Source organism: Rutidosis leptorrhynchoides, chromosome 7 (genome assembly GCF_046630445.1).
Source record: "Rutidosis leptorrhynchoides isolate AG116_Rl617_1_P2 chromosome 7, CSIRO_AGI_Rlap_v1, whole genome shotgun sequence".
NCBI lineage: Eukaryota > Viridiplantae > Streptophyta > Magnoliopsida > Asterales > Asteraceae > Rutidosis > Rutidosis leptorrhynchoides.
The window spans coordinates 222538537-222559503 of NC_092339.1; the positions used below are offsets into that span (position 1 = coordinate 222538537).

General features: G+C 34.7%; 1 protein-coding gene across 1 annotated transcript in view; it reads left to right on the forward strand.

Annotated features, from left to right (window-relative positions):
* The first annotated feature begins 263 nt into the window (after positions 1-263).
* The window catches only part of LOC139856841 (uncharacterized), a 51600-nt gene continuing 30896 nt past the window's right edge, over positions 264-20967 (forward strand). Inside the window, exons 1-2 of the mRNA XM_071845552.1 lie at positions 264-864; positions 1269-1532. Of these exons, the coding sequence (XP_071701653.1) occupies positions 334-864; positions 1269-1532 (795 nt within the window). The 5' untranslated portion in view covers positions 264-333. The remainder of the gene's footprint in view (positions 865-1268; positions 1533-20967) is intronic.

Consider the following 20967-nt stretch of genomic DNA (forward strand, 5'->3'; position numbering starts at 1 on the left):
ATATATATTTTGCAGTTTAAAAAAAAAAAAAAAAAAAAGAAGAATTTTGCAGATATTTCTTGATTGTAATAGTAAAATCATGTATTTCAAATTTAAATATCCATGTTTTTAAAAACCAACTTTAAGGAAAGCAGATTATGAAGAAAATCATGGATTTGGAATTTTGCTTGGAGATATTTTACTTGTAAGGATATAACAATATGTATGCTTATGGTGTATATCCAGTTAAAAAAAAATCTTATCTTCCCTTACTTCTTGATTGGTCTAAACTTCATCACTTACAAATCTTGAAACCTACAGCATTTTCCTCACATTAACAAACACTAAAATACAATGTCTTACACTTTACGCCCCTCAGCTTCTATTAATAACAATACTCCCATTAATCACATCTTTCCAACTTCATTAACGCCCAAAACCCTCAACTTCCCATTATCCATCCCTTCAAAACTAACCCTTTCTTCCATAAAATCTTCAACCACCACCAGCTACAATGACCTGGGGTTGGATGAGGAAATGGGTCGGATCAAAAGGCTACAAAATGGGTCGGATGTTCGTGGTGTGGCAGTTGAAGGAGAACCAGGAAGGAAAGTTGACCTTACGCCTCCCGCAGTGGAAGCAATTGCTGAGAGTTTTGGAGAGTGGGTGATGGATAGATTGGTGAAGGAAAAAGGAAGGCCAGTGGAGGATGTTCGGGTTTCACTCGGGAGAGACCCACGAATATCGGGCGGGTTATTGAGTGTAGCCATTTTTTCGGGTCTGGGTCGGGCTGGTTGTATAACGTATGATATGGGATTAGCAACTACACCAGCTTGTTTCATGAGCACTATGCTGCCACCCTTTTTATACGATGCTTCCATAATGGTGTGTTAGCTTTTCTCTATATCTGTGTCAAAATTGCTTTCTGAAATTATAATACCATTGCTTTTCAAAAAAAAAAAAAAAGGAAAGAAATTAGAATATTATTTGTATTTGTATAATTTAAAAAAAGAAAATGAATTTTTAGAATGACCAACTGACGCATATGTTCACTTTTTTTAAATATCATCACAACGAAAACCTCAAAACTATAACTATATTCAGCTAAATTAATTTTAAAAATTTAAACGCAAAAAATTTTATTCTCATCATCTTTCTGAAATTAGAGTATGTGTTTCTTAAAGTTAACATTGAGGGTATTAATTCATTGTGTATATATTGAATTGAATTAATCACATGAGAAGTTATGTTATAAATTAACATAACCCTTTTCGTTTGTGTTTAATTAGATGACTGCATCTCATCTGCCATACACACGAAATGGTCTAAAATTCTTTACAAAGAAAGGGGGGCTAACGTCAGTAGAGGTTGAAGAAATATGCAACAAAGCTGCATTTAAATATGCGAATCGAGTCACAAAAGTATCTGCATTACTCAAAACAACCCCTACACGAGTCAATTTCATGAGTGTTTATGCAAAACATCTTCGAGATATCATTAAAGAGCGAGTAAATCATCCACAACACTATGAGACTCCTCTTGAAGGGTTTCAGGTACCTACTCTTAAAATTTCGTATCATATAAATGATATATATGATATATATATATATATATATATATATATATATATATATATATATATATATATATATATATATATATATATATATATATATATATATATATATATATATATATATATAAGAATGGGCCAATAGCCTAGTGGTGAATGACTCGCTGTCCCTTAGGGGAGGTGAGGGTTCGATTCCCACTAGGTGAAGATTTTCCAAATAATTGGATCAAAAACAATTTTTACCGGGCTCAAATGATCCCTTGGTCCCACGCATGCGAAGATTGCAACAATAACAATGCAGGTCCGAATCTCGGGCCTGACATGCTGTGGGGAAATGGGTGATGGTGTTTCACTAGGCTCCAGTGGGCTACCGGGGATCGCTTGATGGGTTGACAAAGTCAACACAAGGCTAACATGTCCCTGCCGATACACATGTTTTTGCAACAATATGATATATATACTTGTGTAGTCTTTCATGTAATGCCGGTAATCATTTAATTAGCTAATATGTAGTTAAAATCAACAGCAATAGAAAAACTTTATTGGGTTGGCCCGTTGATTTTAATGGCCCGGAACGATAACAAAGAAATACTATTACAGCTTAATTGTTGTTCCTCGTGATGGGCTTTATTTTTATAACGGATCTCTAAAGAGAAATAATTAAGATTGAAAAAAATAGGCCATACTGGCCTGATTTTTTACAACAAATATTATAAAAAAAATAGTTATTAAAAGTTGAAAATTTAATCGAGCCATTAAGGAGACGTGATGTCAACATCAATTTTTAATTATTCACTGTCATGAGATAGTTTACGCGTTACGGTGAAAAATAATTTCGCTGTATATTTAAATGAAAAATTACAATACGCACATTGACGATTGGTAACAACAATTGTTGTAAAAACCTGATTACTCGCCGATTAATCTCCGATTAATCATCTTTAACTTTAAGAGCAATCCGTTCCAATTTCCAACAATCCGTTTAATTATCCGATCAACGTCAATTGATGGGTCAAAATCGAATTTGGTAGTCAAAATCGAATTTGGTAATTAAAGTCGGTTAAAGTACAAAAATGATTAACATTTTAACATGAATTTAAACTAGAACTTTATAGTTTTTAAGCAAAATGAATCATTTTAGACAATTATGTTAAAGTTTATTTTTATATTTATGATTTTTTTCTATATTTACACATATAATTTTTAAAATTTAATATTTAAATGTATAAAGAGGGAAGTAACCAATCGGGGGAAGCGGGGGGAAGCAAATGTTTTTTTTTTTTCGTTTTTGAAAAAACTTTGTTCACGAATATTATAGATTGGATGAAAATATGAACATTTAATAACGACACTTTTCGATAAATGTTTTTATTTTGGCGTGAAAACGCTCGAAGAAGTAATATATAACAATTATCGTGTTTTTCGAGCGTATGTTGAGGTTTTAGATATTAGGGTTTAGATATTAGGGTTTATAGGGTTTAGATATTAGGGTTTAGAAATTTAGGGTTTAGGGTTTAGATTTAGGGTTTAGATTTAGGATTTAGATCGAGTTTTTAACACGAACGATTTAGAGTTTAGGGTTTAGGGTTTAAGGTTTAGGGTTTAGGGTTTGGTGTTTTGGGTTTATGGAATAAACCCAAAACAGCAAACCCTAAACCATAAACTCTAAATCGGGCTAAATTTTACTTCACAAAACATGAAGAAAAAAAACGTTAACATTCTTCACGAACAATATTATCTTGAATGTTATTTTTGTCGATCGTTTTCCCACCAAAATAATAACATTCATCACGAAGTGTCTTATTTAAATGTTCATATTTTCATCCAATCTATAATGTTCGTGAACAAAGTTTTTTCAAAAAACGAAAAAAATAAATTTTTTTTGCTTCCCCCCGCTTCCCCCGATTGGTTACTTCCCCATTGATATATATATATATATATATATATATATATATATATATATATATATATATATATATATATATATATATATATATATATATATATATCACATGTGAGTAGGTTGAATCACATATTAATATTTATGGAGAGTAAGATTGAACATAAAATAGTTTGAAAAAACCTATAATTTAACTATATAATTAAATATATAATTTCTCGTTCACATATGCAGATGTGTGTGAACATGCGAACATTTCATATAATTCACAATTGAACATGTAATATGTAGTTGTGAACATTTGTTTGTCAATGATATGAGTATTAAATAACATTTATATGTAATTTGTTGAATATAATGCATAGAAACCATGTAATTAAAAAGTTCTCATGGTTCTCGTCTTTTTTGTGGTTCTCGTTTGAACCTGTCTGTCTCTCTCTCTCTCTCTCTCTCTCTCTCTCTCTCTCTCTCTCTCTATATATATATATATATATATATATATATATATATATATATATATATATATATATATATATATATATATATATATATATATATATAGGAACCATACACCTAGAACCATTCTTGAAGATCAACCATATTTTCAACTGCATCACATATGTACCAATAAAATGCATTCATGGATTCTCACTAATGCAAAGAGTGCCATAACTGAAACATTTTTTTAGTGTACAACTTCAACCAAAATATTTGAACCAAATGAGTGAATACCATATTTTACTGTAGTTTGTAACACTTATCAAGACTAACCACAACCGTTCTAACTTGGCATCATACATTAAGAAGTTAGTATTCATGTACAACTACTATTAATAAGGAAACAAAGAAAAATATACTTGTATGAACTAACCTCGTATGAACTATATGTATAACTCTTACGGTAAAATTTGAGTGTTTGCTTTAAGCTGCAGTTTTATCGCCAATTTCCTAGAAGGGCGTCTGGATATTAAAATCCAAGAACCTTGACAAATTAATTTCATTAACAGAAAAAAAATAGAAAGCAAACAAGAAAAACAGCAAAGAAAATCCATCGCAACAGTTAGTAGTAGCAAGGAAAAAATCTTAGCCTGCTAGTAAGTAGTTTCAAAAGCCTTTTGGGGCAAACTCGTAAACAATCACTCATGTCTCCATTACCGGCCACCCTTTGTTATGTTTTGCCCTTTAACGTGCGCTTCACTTGTACAAGCAATCTTATATAAACACATGCATCACAACTTATAAACCAAACCTTTTTGGAACTCTGAAAGTGTAAAACGTAATTTTTCTAGTCAAGACGAGAGCATTTGGTAACAAACGAAAATATACTTTGAAATGTCAATAACAATAATTTGGTCCACAGAAAAATAATCAAGCTATTTGCTACGGAGTATTAGTTTTTTCTATCTAAATGGAATATATGGCAAAATACATAACAAAAAACAATTGCCAAAGTTTTTAAAAAAGAAAAAAAAAAAAGAACTTCAGTCACAGTACTTAGCCACTAATTTGATAAAATTGGTTCACGACTTAAATCAAGCACTGATATGGTCAAAACAGCCGGTTTTATTTGTGCGGTGTCATTAGGTCGCAAAACATCAGAATCAGTTACGAAGAGGGAGTAATGGTTTTATTAATTATATTTAACTGGGTTTTCTAGCTATAATTCACCTATTTGTCTTCCTTTTAACGAGTAAGTGGTAAGTATAACTTAGGTTCGTATTTTTGTATGATTGCTCAGTAATGTGGGACAAAAGTGCCTAAATAGTTAACCCTAGTGACAAGTGGTGATAGATTAAATTAACTAAGGTAATACAAACTATAAAGATAAAAAGGGATAGGTATGAAGAATAGAATACTGATGGGGAACTATTACAAGAGTTTAACTTCCTAGAATGCAAGCCGTTTTGTGTGCCCGTATGCCAAGGCCGTATGACAGACCGTTTTTCATAGTGGCAGGCCGTATGGCAAGTCGGATGGCAAGAAGTATCGCCTGCCCTGGTCTGCTGTGTTGTTGGATAGTAACTTGATTTCCTTGATCGTAATTTGGTATCTTGGGTCGTAACTTGTCTTTCACCATTTTCGCTCTAGAATCTTCGTTTTAGCTCCGATTCTCTTGATTCTTTTTGCATCGTCTTCGTACTTATTAATTCTACAAAATTAACCGATAAAGTGAATATTTTATCGACAAAGCTTGGAACTTTTATTACTTTTGGGCCCTAATATCGAGGTAAAATGAACATGAAGGTATGTGATGGGGGTGTTTTGCTTCACGAATAGTCGGGGTTTCTAACCTAGTAATTCTCGTCAAAAGGTGTGATTCCGAAATGTAGATCAAGAGAATGTTCTGATTCAGTGATGCTAACATCGGCGCACTCAACGGAAATATATTGAAGCACTGAAAATGAGTGCTTGTTGGCCTTATTTGGGGTACCTCACAATAATTATAAAGGATCGAATTGCGCCTTTGGTTATGCGATGCTCTTTTGGAGAATTTGCTTCAGTTTTCGCAAAAAGCTTTGACCTTATTTTACTCTTTTGTCTATTTTGAAACAAAAACTTTTTTGATCATTTATAGTATTTTGAAATCCTAAGTGTTTCATGGCTCGAAATGTTTTAAATTTTTGCGAAAAATTTAGTTTATTAAACACCTGAAGATTTTGCGAGAATCAATATGTGCAATATATTGTTATCCCACACTTTAAAATAACATTGTCCTCAATGTTAAGGATACAGCGTATCCCACACTTTAGGTTTTGAAAAAGACATTTTGTTATTAAAAGTTTATGTTGGTAGGGTTGTTAATCTCACACTTAGTGTTTAAAGTGGTCTGTATATTGCATATATTCTATTGAAAAAAATGGTGAAGACGTAGTACCCCCCTATGGTCGCAAGGTGTGTGTGGATGGTTCGTCGATTTATGGTTTCTTCTATTCTCGTGGTGGCGCCATTCTTGTTCAATGCGTCCTTGCTCCAAGTCGTGCTTCCGTCCCATGTATGGTGAAACATCCCAACCCGTATTAAACCGGCCCATAAAATTTTTCCTTTTTAATATACATTAATTAACACTTTAGGTCCCATTACACAATTTCCAAAACGTATTTAATATCAAAGTAAGTTCATCGAACTCAAAACATACATTAATAATTTAAACTCCTTAATACAATGATACGATTAAATCATAAACCGGTAATAATCATTATGACCCGACTAGTTACGTTTACACAAAACCGAGCATGGTGATTTGGGACTACGCTACCCAAATCCTAATCGAGTACAAAAGCAAGATCTTCTAAAGCAACCTAGCCAATATCTCTAATCCCTATGCTTATCCGAGCCGCCATCACGCGAACCTATAAAAATGTAAACATCGAGAGGGTAAGCTAACGCTTAGTGAGTGAGAATATACTACATACATATATATATGCATAAAATGGACACGCCACACAAATATCAAATAACACATACCCGAGCATCCAAGCATATAGCAAGCTAATCTAAGCATACCGTACAATTGCGATACCACTAGCTACAACATCAATGTAAGTTTACTCACAACGATACGAACAACACTACCAAGCTACACCCGGAGGGCTAGCTACAACACAACAATATTAATAACATAAGATAATATAATACCCAACGAACCTACAACCCAAGGTTAACCACTTAACCTTAAACATACGAAAGTTGGCCGGACAACCTGAGCCTTAGTGAATTCGCACGACCCGAGATACACTACCTCAACGATAAGATGACCGAACAAACCGAGTCATCATGAAACCGCTCTAACCGAGATTCACAACCTTAACGAGAAGATGACCGAGCAAACCGAGTCATCATGAATCCGCACTAACCGAGATTCACTACCTCTATAATAAGATGACCGAACGAACCGAGTCATCATGAATTCGCACTAACCGAGACTCACTACCATAACAATAAGATGACCGTTAAACCGAGTCATCGTGAATCCATAAACTCCAAGATTCACTACTCCAAGGGTGGTAACCCAAACGCATAAGCGTACACCAAGACTCAAAACTCCAAGAGTCCATCATCCACCTATATGTGAAGTGATCTCTATAACCGAGAACCGCTTCACCCGACCCGCACCCATCCTACACATACATATGCACATAGGATATTAACACTCACCTTGTCGCCTTGAAGAATGCAACTGAAATAATCCGCAACACGCCAATGGAAAGTACATATTCCATTAATCACATAACAAACAACATAATGAGGTGGATTTACAAATCAACCCAAATTGACAACTAGTGCAATTCCGACCCAATTGCACTTCCAAGCTCAAACCGCGCCCAAACTAACCAATAATCACTAACACAAGTGAAAATGGTCCTAATATGCCAATTAAACCCAAACATAGTCGTTAAACACAGATCTTGCCCAATATGACACCTTAACCCTAATTTTAACCCATTTCAAAATTAGTTAACCAAAATACACCCAAAGTGAAATGTCCCGTTCATATTGATTATAAACGTTCCATATTAATTGATTTCGTCGCGAGGTTTTGACCTCTATATGAGACGTTTTTCAAAGACTGCATTCATTTTTAAAACAAGCATAACCTTTATTTTATCGATAAAGGTTTAAAAAGCATTACGTAGATTATCAAATAATGATAATCTAAAACATACTGTTTACACACGACCATTACATAATGGTTTACAATAAGAATATATTACATCAAAAATAAGTTTCTTGAATGCATTTTTTACACAATATCATACAAGCATGGACTCCAAATCTTGTCCTTATTTTAATATGCATCAGCGGAAGCTCTTAATAATCACCTGAGAATAAACATGCTTAAAACGTCAACAAAAATGTTGGTGAGTTATAGGTTTAACCTATATATTATCAAATCATAATAATAGACCACACGATTTCATATTTCAATACATCCCATACATAGAGATAAAAATCATTCATATGGTGAACACCTGTTAACCGACATTAACAAGATGCATATAGAATATCCCCATCATTCCGGGACACCCATCGGACATGATAATTTCGAAGTACTAAAGCATTCCAAATTTCAGAATGGGGCTTGTTGGGCCCGATAGATCTATCTTTAGGATTCGTGTCAATTTGGGGGTCTGTTCCCAAATTCTTAGGCTACCAAGCTAAAAAGGGGCATATTCGGCTTCGATCATTCACCCATATAATGTAGTTTTATTTACTTGTGTCTATTTCGTAAAACATTTATAAAGTTACATGTATTCTCATCCCAAAATATTAGATTTTAAAAGTGGGACTATAACTCACTTTCACAGATTTTTACTTCGTCGGGAAGTAAGACTTGGCCACTGGTCGATTCACGAACATATAACAAATATGTACATATATATCAAAGTATGTTCAAAATATATTTACAACATTTTTTAATGCGTTTTAATGTTAGTACGGGTTAGTACACAATAACCCAACCCGATACCAAGAGCATAATCCCGGGGACTACCAAATCCCCAATCCGCGTCCAAAACTCCAAAAGCTACCCCATTGAGCCCAAGCTGAAATGTCCCATTCTTATTGATTAAAAACGTTCCATATTAATTGATTTCGTTGCGAGGTTTTGACCTCTATATGAGACGTTTTTCAAAGACTGCATTCATTTTAAAACAAACCATAACCTTTATTTCATCAATAAAGGTTTAAAAAGCTTTACGTAGATTATCAAATAATGATAATCTAAAATATCCTGTTTACACACGACCATTACATAATGGTTTACAATACAAATATGTTACAACAAAATAAGTTTCTTGAATGCAGTTTTTACATAATATCATACAAACATGGACTCCAAATCTCGTCCTTATTTAAGTATGCGACAGCGGAAGCCCTTAATAATCACCTGAGAATAAACATGCTTAAAACGTCAACAAAAATGTTGGTGAGTTATAGGTTTAACCTATATATATCAAATCATAATAATAGACCACAAGATTTCATATTTCAATACACATCCCATACATAGAGATAAAAGTCATTCATATGGTGAACACCTGGTAACCGACATTAACAAGATGCATATATAAGAATATCCCCATCATTCCGGGACACCCTTCGGATATGATATAAATTTCGAAGTACTAAAGCATCCGGTACTTTGGATGGGGCTTGTTGGGCCCGATAGATCTATCTTTAGGATTCGCGTCAATTAGGGTGTCTGTTCCCTAATTCTTAGATTACCAGACTTAATAAAAAGGGGCATATTCGATTTCGATAATTCAACCATAGAATGTAGTTTCACGTACTTGTGTCTATTTTGTAAATCATTTATAAAACCTGCATGTATTCTCATCCCAAAAATATTAGATTTTAAAAGTGGGACTATAACTCACTTTCACAGATTTTTACTTCGTCGGGAAGTAAGGCTTGGCCACTGGTTGATTCACGAACCTATAACAATATATACATATATATCAAAGTATGTTCAAAATATATTTACAACACTTTTAATATATTTTGATGTTTTAAGTTTATTAAGTCAGCTGTCCTCGTTAGTAACCTATAACTAGTTGTCCACAGTTAGATGTACAGAAATAAATCGATAAATATTATCTTGAATCAATCCACGACCCAGTGTATACGTATCTCAGTATTGATCACAACTCAAACTATATATATTTTGGAATCAACCTCAACCCTGTATAGCTAACTCCAACATTCACATATAGAGTGTCTATGGTTGTTCCGAAATATATATAGATGTGTCGACATGATAGGTCGAAACATTGTATACGTGTCTATGGTATCTCAAGATTACATAATATACAATACAAGTTGATTAAGTTATGGTTGGAATAGATTTGTTACCAATTTTCACGTAGCTAAAATGAGAAAAATTATCCAATCTTGTTTTACCCATAACTTCTTCATTTTAAATCCGTTTTGAGTGAATCAAATTGCTATGGTTTCATATTGAACTATATTTTATGAATCTAAACAGAAAAAGTATAGGTTTATTGTCGGAAAAATAAGTTACAAGTCGTTTTTGTAAAGGTAGTCATTTCAGTCGAAAGAACGACGTCTAGATGACCATTTTAGAAAACATACTTCCACTTTGAGTTTAACCATAATTTTTGGATATAGTTTCATGTTCATAATAAAAATCATTTTCTCAGAATAACAACTTTTAAATCAAAGTTTATCATAGTTTTTAATTAACTAACCCAAAACAGCCCGCGGTGTTACTACGACGGCGTAAATCCGGTTTTACGGTGTTTTTCGTGTTTCCAGATTTTAAATCATTAAGTTAGCATATCATATAGATATAGAACATGTGTTTAGTTGATTTTAAAAGTCAAGTTAGAAGGATTAAATTTTGTTTGCGAACAAGTTTAGAATTAACTAAACTATGTTCTAGTGATTACAAGTTTAAACCTTCGAATAAGATAGCTTTATATGTATAAATCGAATGATGTTATGAACATCGTTACTACCTTAAGTTCCTTGGATAAACCTACTGGAAAAGAGAAAAATGGATCTAGCTTCAATGGATCCTTGGATGGCTCGAAGTTCTTGAAGCAGAATCATGACACGAAAACAAGTTCAAGTAAGATCATCACTTGAAATAAGATTGTTATAGTCATAGAAATTGAACCAAAGTTTGAATATGATTATTACCTTGTATTAGAATGATAACCTACTGTAAGAAACCAAGATTTCTTGAGGTTGGATGATCACCTTACAAGATTGGAAGTGAGCTAGCAAACTTGAAAGTATTCTTGATTTTATGAAACTAGAACTTTTGGAATTTATGAAGAACACTTAGAACTTGAAGATAGAACTTGAGAGAGATCAATTAGATGAAGAAAATTGAAGAATGAAAGTGTTTGTAGGTGTTTTTGGTCGTTGGTGTATGGATTAGATATAAAGGATATGTAATTTTGTTTTCATGTAAATAAGTCATGAATGATTACTCATATTTTTGTAATTTTATGAGATATTTCATGCTAGTTGCCAAATAATGGTTCCCACATGTGTTAGGTGACTCACATGGGCTGCTAAGAGCTGATCATTGGAGTGTATATACCAATAGTACATACATCTAAAAGCTGTGTATTGTACGAGTACGAATACGGGTGCATACGAGTAGAATTGTTGATGAAACTGAACGAGGATGTAATTGTAAGCATTTTTGTTAAGTAGAAGTATTTTGATAAGTGTATTGAAGTCTTTCAAAAGTGTATAAATACATATTAAAACACTACATGTATATACATTTTAACTGAGTCGTTAAGTCATCGTTAGTCCTTACATGTAAGTGTTGTTTTGAAACCTTTAGGTTAACGATCTTGTTAAATGTTGTTAACCCAATGTTTATAATATCAAATGAGATTTTAAATTATTATATTATTATGATATTATCATGTATGAATATCTCTTAATATGATATATATACATTAAATGTCTTTACAACGATAATCGTTACATATATGTCTCGTTTAAAAATCATTAAGTTAGTAGTCTTGTTTTTACATATGTAGTTCATTGTTAATATACTTAATGATATGTTTACTTATCATAGTATCATGTTAACTATATATATATCCATATATATGTCATCATATAGTTTTTACAAGTTTTAACGTTCGTGAATCACCGGTCAACTTGGGTGGTCAATTGTCTATATGAAACCTATTTCAATTAATCAAGTCTTAACAAGTTTGATTGCTTAACATGTTGGAAACATTTAATCATGTAAATATCAATCTCAATTAATATATATAAACATGGAAAAGTTCGGGTCACTACAGTACCTACCCGTTAAATAAATTTCGTCCCGAAATTTTAAGCTGTTGAAGGTGTTGACGAATCTTCTGGAAATAGATGTGGGTATTTCTTCTTCATCTGATCTTCACGCTCCCAGGTGAACTCGGGTCCTCTACGAGCATTCCATCGAACCTTAACAATTGGTATCTTGTTTTGCTTAAGTCTTTTAACCTCACGATCCATTATTTCGACGGGTTCTTCGATGAATTGAAGTTTTTCGTTGATTTGGATTTCATCTAACGGAATAGTGAGATCTTCTTTAGCAAAACATTTCTTCAAATTCGAGACGTGGAAAGTGTTATGTACAGCCGCGAGTTGTTGAGGTAACTCAAGTCGGTAAGCTACTGGTCCGACACGATCAATAATCTTGAATGGTCCAATATACCTTGGATTTAATTTCCCTCGTTTACCAAATCGAACAACGCCTTTCCAAGGTACAACTTTAAGCATGACCATCTCTCTAATTTCAAATTCTATATCTTTTCTTTTTATGTCAGCGTAGCTCTTTTGTCGACTTTGGGCGGTTTTCAACCGTTGTTGAATTTGGATGATCTTCTCGGTAGTTTCTTGTATAATCTCCGGACCCGTAATCTGTCTATCCCCCACTTCACTCCAACAAATCGGAGACCTGCACTTTCTACCATAAAGTGCTTCAAACGGCGCCATCTCAATGCTTGAATGGTAGCTGTTGTTGTAGGAAAATTCTGCTAACGGTAGATGTCGATCCCAACTGTTTCCGAAATCAATAACACATGCTCGTAGCATGTCTTCAAGCGTTTGTATCGTCCTTTCGCTCTGCCCATCAGTTTGTGGATGATAGGCAGTACTCATGTCTAGACGAGTTCCTAATGCTTGCTGTATTGTCTGCCAGAATCTTGAAATAAATCTGCCATCCCTATCAGAGATAATAGAGATTGGTATTCCATGTCTGGAGACGACTTCCTTCAAATACAGTCGTGCTAACTTCTCCATCTTGTCATCTTCTCTTATTGGCAGGAAGTGTGCTGATTTGGTGAGACGATCAACTATTACCCAAATAGTATCAAAACCACTTGCAGTCCTTGGCAATTTAGTGATGAAATCCATGGTAATGTTTTCCCATTTCCATTCGGGGATTTCGGGTTGTTGAAGTAGACCTGATGGTTTCTGATGCTCAGCTTTGACCTTAGAACACGTCAAACATTCTCCTACGTATTTAGCAACATCGGCTTTCATACCCGGCCACCAAAAATGTTTCTTGAGATCCTTGTACATCTTCCCCGTTCCAGGATGTATTGAGTATCTGGTTTTATGAGCTTCTCTAAGTACCATTTCTCTCATATCTCCAAATTTTGGTACCCAAATCCTTTCAGCCCTATACCGGGTTCCGTCTTCCCGAATATTAAGATGCTTCTCCGATCCTTTGGGTATTTCATCCTTTAAATTTCCCTCTTTTAAAACTCGTTGTTGCGCCTCCTTTATTTGAGTAGTAATGTTATTATGAATCATTATATTCATAGATTTTACTCGAATGGGTTCTCTGTCCTTCCTGATCAAGGCATCGGCTACCACATTTGCCTTCCCCGGGTGGTAACGAATCTCAAAGTCGTAATCATTCAATAATTCAATCCACCTACGCTGCCTCATATTCAGTTGTTTCTGATTAAATATGTGTTGAAGACTTTTGTGGTCGGTATATATAATACTTTTGACCCCATATAAGTAGTGCCTCCAAGTCTTTAATGCAAAAACAACCGCGCCTAATTCCAAATCATGCGTCGCATAATTTTGTTCGTGAATCTTCAATTGTCTAGACGCATAAGCAATCACCTTCGTTCGTTGCATTAATACACAACCGAGACCTTGCTTTGATGCATCACAATAAATCACAAAAATCATCATTCCCTTCAGGCAATGACAATATAGGTGCCGTAGTTAGCTTTTTCTTCAATAACTGAAACGCTTTCTCTTGTTCATCATTCCATTCAAATTTCTTCCCTTTATGCGTTAATGCAGTCAAGGGTTTTGCTATTCTGGAAAAGTCTTGGATGAACCTTCTGTAGTAACCAGCTAGTCCTAAAAACTGGCGTATGTGTTTCGGAGTTTTCGGGGTTTCTCACTTTTCAACAGTTTCTATCTTTGCCGGATCCACCTTAATACCTTCTTTGTTCACTATGTGACCGAGGAATTGAACTTCTTCCAACCAAAATGCACACTTTGAAAACTTAGCGTACAATTCTTCCTTCCTCAATACTTCTAACACCTTTCTCAAATGTTCACCGTGTTCTTGGTCATTCTTTGAGTAAATAAGTATGTCATCAATGAAAACAATGACAAACTTGTCAAGGTATGGTCCACACACTCGGTTCATAAGGTCCATGAACACAGCTGGTGCATTAGTTAAACCAAACGGCATGACCATAAACTCGTAATGACCGTAACGTATTCTGAAAGCAGTCTTTGGAATATCATCTTCTTTCACCCGCATTTGATGATACCCGGAACGTAAGTCAATCTTTGAATAAACAGACGAGCCTTGTAGTTGATCAAATAAGTCATCGATTCTCGGTAGTGGGTAGCGGTTCTTGATGGTAAGTTTGTTCAACTCTCGGTAGTCGATACACAACCTGAATGTACCATCTTTCTTCTTGACAAACAAAACAGGAGCTCCCTACGGTGATGTGCTTGGTCGAATGAAACCACGCTCTAAAAGTTCTTGTAATTGGCTTTGTAGTTCTTTCATCTCGCTGGGTGCGAGTCTGTAAGGAGCACGAGCTATTGGTGCAGCTCCTGGTACAAGATCTATTTGAAATTCAACAGATCGATGTGGGGGTAATCCCGGTAATTCTGTCGGAAATACATCGGGAAATTCTTTTGCAATGGGAACATCATTGATGCTCTTTTCTTCAGTTTGTACTTTCTCGACGTGTGCTAGAACAGCATAGCAACCTTTTCTTATTAGTTTTTGTGCCTTCAAATTACTAATAAGATGTAGCTTCGTGTTGCCCTTTTCTCCGTACACCATTAAGGGTTTTCCTTTTTCTCGTATAATGCGAATTGCATTTTTGTAACAGACGATCTCTGCTTTCACTTCTTTCAACCAGTCCATACCGATTATCACATCAAAACTCCCTAACTCTACTGGTATCAAATCAATCTTAAATGTTTCGCTAACCAGTTTAATTTCTCGATTCCGACATATATTATCTGCTGAAATTAATTTACCATTTGCTAATTCGAGTAAAAATTTACTATCCAAAGGTGTCAATGGACAACTTAATTTAGCACAAAAATCTCTACTCATATAGCTTCTATCCGCACCCGAATCAAATAAAACGTAAGCAGATTTATTGTCAATAAGAAACGTACCCGTAACAAGCTCCGGGTCTTCCTGTGCCTCTGCCGCATTAATATTGAAAACTCTTCCGCGGCCTTGTCCATTTGTGTTCTCCTGGTTCGGGCAATTTCTAATAATGTGGCCCGGTTTTCCACATTTATAACAAACTACATTGGCATAACTTGCTCCGACACTACTTGCTCCGCCATTACTCGTTCCGACACCATTTGTTCCTTTCGTTCTATTAACCCCTGGTCCGTAGACCTCACACTTCGCCGCGCTATGACCATTTCTTTTACACTTGTTGCAAAATTTGGTGCAGAACCCCGAGTGATTCTTTTCACACCTTTGGCATAGCTGCTTCTGATTGTTGTTGTTGTTGCGGTTATTATTGTTGTTGGGATGATTGTTGTAGTAGCTGTTGTTGTTGTTGTTGTTGTTGTTGTTGGGCCGTTTGTTGTAGTTGCGATTGTTGGGATAATTGTTGTAATTGCTGTTGTTGTTGTATTGGTGATTCTTATCACCGTTTTCCTCCCACTTTCTTTTGACTTGCTTCACATTGGCCTCTTCAGCAGTCTGTTCTTTAATTCTTTCTTCAATCTGGTTCACGAGTTTGTGAGCCATTCTACATGCCTGTTGTATGGAGGCGGGCTCGTGTGAACTTATATCTTCTTGGATTCTTTCCGGTAATCCTTTCACAAACGCGTCGATCTTCTCTTCCTCATCTTCGAATGCTCCCGGACACAATAGGCATAATTCTGTGAATCGTCTTTCGTACGTGGTAATATCAAATCCTTGGGTTCGTAACCCTCTAAGTTCTGTCTTGAGCTTATTGACCTCGGTTCTGGGACGGTACTTCTCGTTCATCAAGTGCTTGAATGCTGACCACGGTAGTGCGTACGCATCGTCTTGTCCCACTTGCTCTAGATAGGTATTCCACCATGTTAACGCAGAACCTGTGAAGGTATGCGTAGCGTACTTTACTTTGTCCTCTTCAGTACACTTACTTATGGCAAACACCGATTCGACCTTCTCGGTCCACCGTTTCAATCCGATCGGTCCTTCGGTTCCATCAAATTCCAAAGGTTTGCAGGCAGTGAATTCTTTGTAGGTGCATCCTACACGATTTCCTGTACTGCTAGATCCAAGGTTATTGTTGGTATGTAGCGCAGCCTGTACTGCGGCTATGTTTGAAGCTAGAAAAGTACGGAATTCCTCTTCATTCATATTCACGGTGTGTCGAGTAGTCGGTGCCATTTCCTTCAAAATAGTTAAATGGAACAAGTTAATCATACAGAATATTAAGAGTAGTTAATAGTATTTCGTAGCATAATATGAACTCATTTATAAAAGCTTTTTCTTCATATTAGCGTTTATAAGTTTAAATTCGGGTAGTACCTACCCGTTAAATTCATACTTAGTAGCTAATATACAATTCAACTACTACAATTCTATATGAAAAACTGATTATAATAATATTTCGCGTTCAAACTTTTACACAATATTTTACAAACTTACAATACCGCTTATTTTACATATAGCATGAAATATAGCACACAATAAATTTGATACAAGATGGTTGTGAAGATAATTCTAGCTAGTACACAAGTCGTTCAGCAAAGGCAATAAAGACACGTAATTCATACGTCCAGAAACAAGTCATGCATTCTGGTTTTACTAGGACTACTTCCCATCCTTGGTCTTGTGGAACATAACCGTTATGGCCGTTGATAAGACAGCGTGTTGTAACGTCGTCAAAGGGACGAGGGTTACGTAATGTCCAACAGTCCCGTAACAATCTAAAAACCTCATTTCTTACCCCAATTACCGACTCCGTCACTTGTGGGAACGTTTTGTTTAATAGTTGTAGCCCGATGTTCTTGTTCTCACTTTGGTGAGAAGCGAACATTACTAATCCGTAAGCATAACATGCTTCTTTATGTTGCATGTTAGCCGCTTTTTCTAAATCACGAAGTCCAATATTCGGATATATTGAGTCAAAATAATTTCTTAACCCATTGCGTAAAATAGCATTTGGGTTCCCCGCAATATATGCGTCAAAGTAAACACATCGTAACTTATGGATTTCCCAATGTGATATCCCCCATCTTCCGAACGAAAGCCTTTTATAAACCAAGGCATTCTTGGAACGTTCTTTGAATGTCTTACAAACTGATCTCGCCTTAAATACTTGTGCCGAAGAATTCTGACCGACTCTAGACAAGATTTCATCAATCATGTCTCCGGGTAGGTCTCTTAAAATATTGGGTTGTCTATCCATTTTGTGTTTTATACTGTAAAATAGACAAGAGTTAGATTCATAAAAAAAAAATACTTATTAATACAGGCAATTTTTACATATATCATAAAGCATAAGCACACTATATTACATATATTACACCACACGAATACAACTATCTTATTCCGACTCGCTTGTTTCTTCTTCTTCGGTTTTGGTTCGTTTTGCCAAGTTTCTAGGTATATATGATGTTCCCCTAATACGAGCCGTCGTGATCCACATTGGTTTAGAAAAACCTGGTGGTTTAGAGGTTCCCGGGTCATTGTTACAACTTAAGGACTTCGGGGGTTGACGATACATATAAAGTTCATCGGGGTTGGAATTAGATTTCTCTATTTTTATGCCCTTTCCCTTATTATTTTCTTTTGCCTTTTTAAATTCAGTTGGGGTAATTTCTATAACATCATCGGAATTCTCGTCGGAATCCGATTCATCGGAGAATTGGTAATCCTCCCAATATTTTGCTTCCTTGGCGGAAACACCATTGACCATAATTAACCTTGGTCGGTTGGTTGAGGATTTTCTTTTACTTAACCGTTTTATTATTTCCCCCACCGGTTCTATTTCTTCATCCGGTTCCGATTCTTCTTCCGGTTCCGATTCTTCTTCCGGTTCCGACTCTTCTTCCGGTTCCTCTCCGGGAACTTGTGAATCAGTCCACGAATCATTCCAATTTACATTTGACTCTTCATTATTATTAGGTGAGTCAATGGGACTTGTTCTAGAGGTAGACATCAATCACATAATATCAAACGCGTTAAGAGATTAATATATCACATAATATTCACATGTTAAAAATATATAGTTTCCAACAAAATTTGTTAAGCAATCATTTTTCAAGTAAACACGGTCGAAGTCCAGACTCACTAATGCATCCTAACAAACTCGATAAGACACACTAATGCAAAATTCTGGTTCTCTAAGACCAACGCTCGGATACCAACTGAAATGTCCCGTTCTTATTGATTAAAAACGTTCCATATTAATTGATTTCGTTGCGAGGTTTTGACCTCTATATGAGACGTTTTTCAAAGACTGCATTCATTTTAAAACAAACCATAACCTTTATTTCATCAATAAAGGTTTAAAAAGCTTTACGTAGATTATCAAATAATGATAATCTAAAATATCCTGTTTACACACGACCATTACATAATGGTTTACAATACAAATATGTTACAACAAAATAAGTTTCTTGAATGCAGTTTTTACATAATATCATACAAACATGGACTCCAAATCTCGTCCTTATTTAAGTATGCGACAGCGGAAGCCCTTAATAATCACCTGAGAATAAACATGCTTAAAACGTCAACAAAAATGTTGGTGAGTTATAGGTTTAACCTATATATATCAAATCATAATAATAGACCACAAGATATCATATTTCAATACACATCCCATACATAGAGATAAAAGTCATTCATATGGTGAACACCTGGTAACCGACATTAACAAGATGCATATATAAGAATATCCCCATCATTCCGGGACACCCTTCGGATATGATATAAATTTCGAAGTACTAAAGCATCCGGTACTTTGGATGGGGCTTGTTGGGCCCGATAGATCTATCTTTAGGATTCGCGTCAATTAGGGTGTCTGTTCCCTAATTCTTAGATTACCAGACTTAATAAAAAGGGGCATATTCGATTTCGATAATTCAACCATAGAATGTAGTTTCACGTACTTGTGTCTATTTTGTAAATCATTTATAAAACCTGCATGTATTCTCATCCCAAAAATATTAGATTTTAAAAGTGGGACTATAACTCACTTTCACAGATTTTTACTTCGTCGGGAAGTAAGGCTTGGCCACTGGTTGATTCACGAACCTATAACAATATATACATATATATCAAAGTATGTTCAAAATATATTTACAACACTTTTAATATATTTTGATGTTTTAAGTTTATTAAGTCAGCTGTCCTCGTTAGTAACCTATAACTAGTTGTCCACAGTTAGATGTACAGAAATAAATCGATAAATATTATCTTGAATCAATCCACGACCCAGTGTATACGTATCTCAGTATTGATCACAACTCAAACTATATATATTTTGGAATCAACCTCAACCCTGTATAGCTAACTCCAACATTCACATATAGAGTGTCTATGGTTGTTCCGAAATATATATAGATGTGTCGACATGATAGGTCGAAACATTGTATACGTGTCTATGGTATCTCAAGATTACATAATATACAATACAAGTTGATTAAGTTATGGTTGGAATAGATTTGTTACCAATTTTCACGTAGCTAAAATGAGAAAAATTATCCAATCTTGTTTTACCCATAACTTCTTCATTTTAAATCCGTTTTGAGTGAATCAAATTGCTATGGTTTCATATTGAACTATATTTTATGAATCTAAACAGAAAAAGTATAGGTTTATTGTCGGAAAAATAAGTTACAAGTCGTTTTTGTAAAGGTAGTCATTTCAGTCGAAAGAACGACGTCTAGATGACCATTTTAGAAAACATACTTCCACTTTGAGTTTAACCATAATTTTTGGATATAGTTTCATGTTCATAATAAAAATCATTTTCTCAGAATAACAACTTTTAAATCAAAGTTTATCATAGTTTTTAATTAACTAACCCAAAACAGCCCGCGGTGTTACTACGACGGCGTAAATCCGGTTTTACGGTGTTTTTCGTGTTTCCAGATTTTAAATCATTAAGTTAGCATATAATATAGATATAGAACATGTGTTTAGTTGATTTTAAAAGTCAAGTTAGAAGGATTAAATTTTGTTTGCGAACAAGTTTAGAATTAACTAAACTATGTTCTAGTGATTACAAGTTTAAACCTTCGAATAAGATAGCTTTATATGTATAAATTGAATGATGTTATGAACATCGTTACTACCTTAAGTTCCTTGGATAAACCTACTGGAAAAGAGAAAAATGGATCTAGCTTCAATGGATCCTTGGATGGCTCGAAGTTCTTGAAGCAGAATCATGACACGAAAACAAGTTCAAGTAAGATCATCACTTTAAATAAGATTGTTATAGTTATAGAAATTGAACCAAAGTTTGAATATGATTATTACCTTGTATTAGAATGATAACCTACTGTA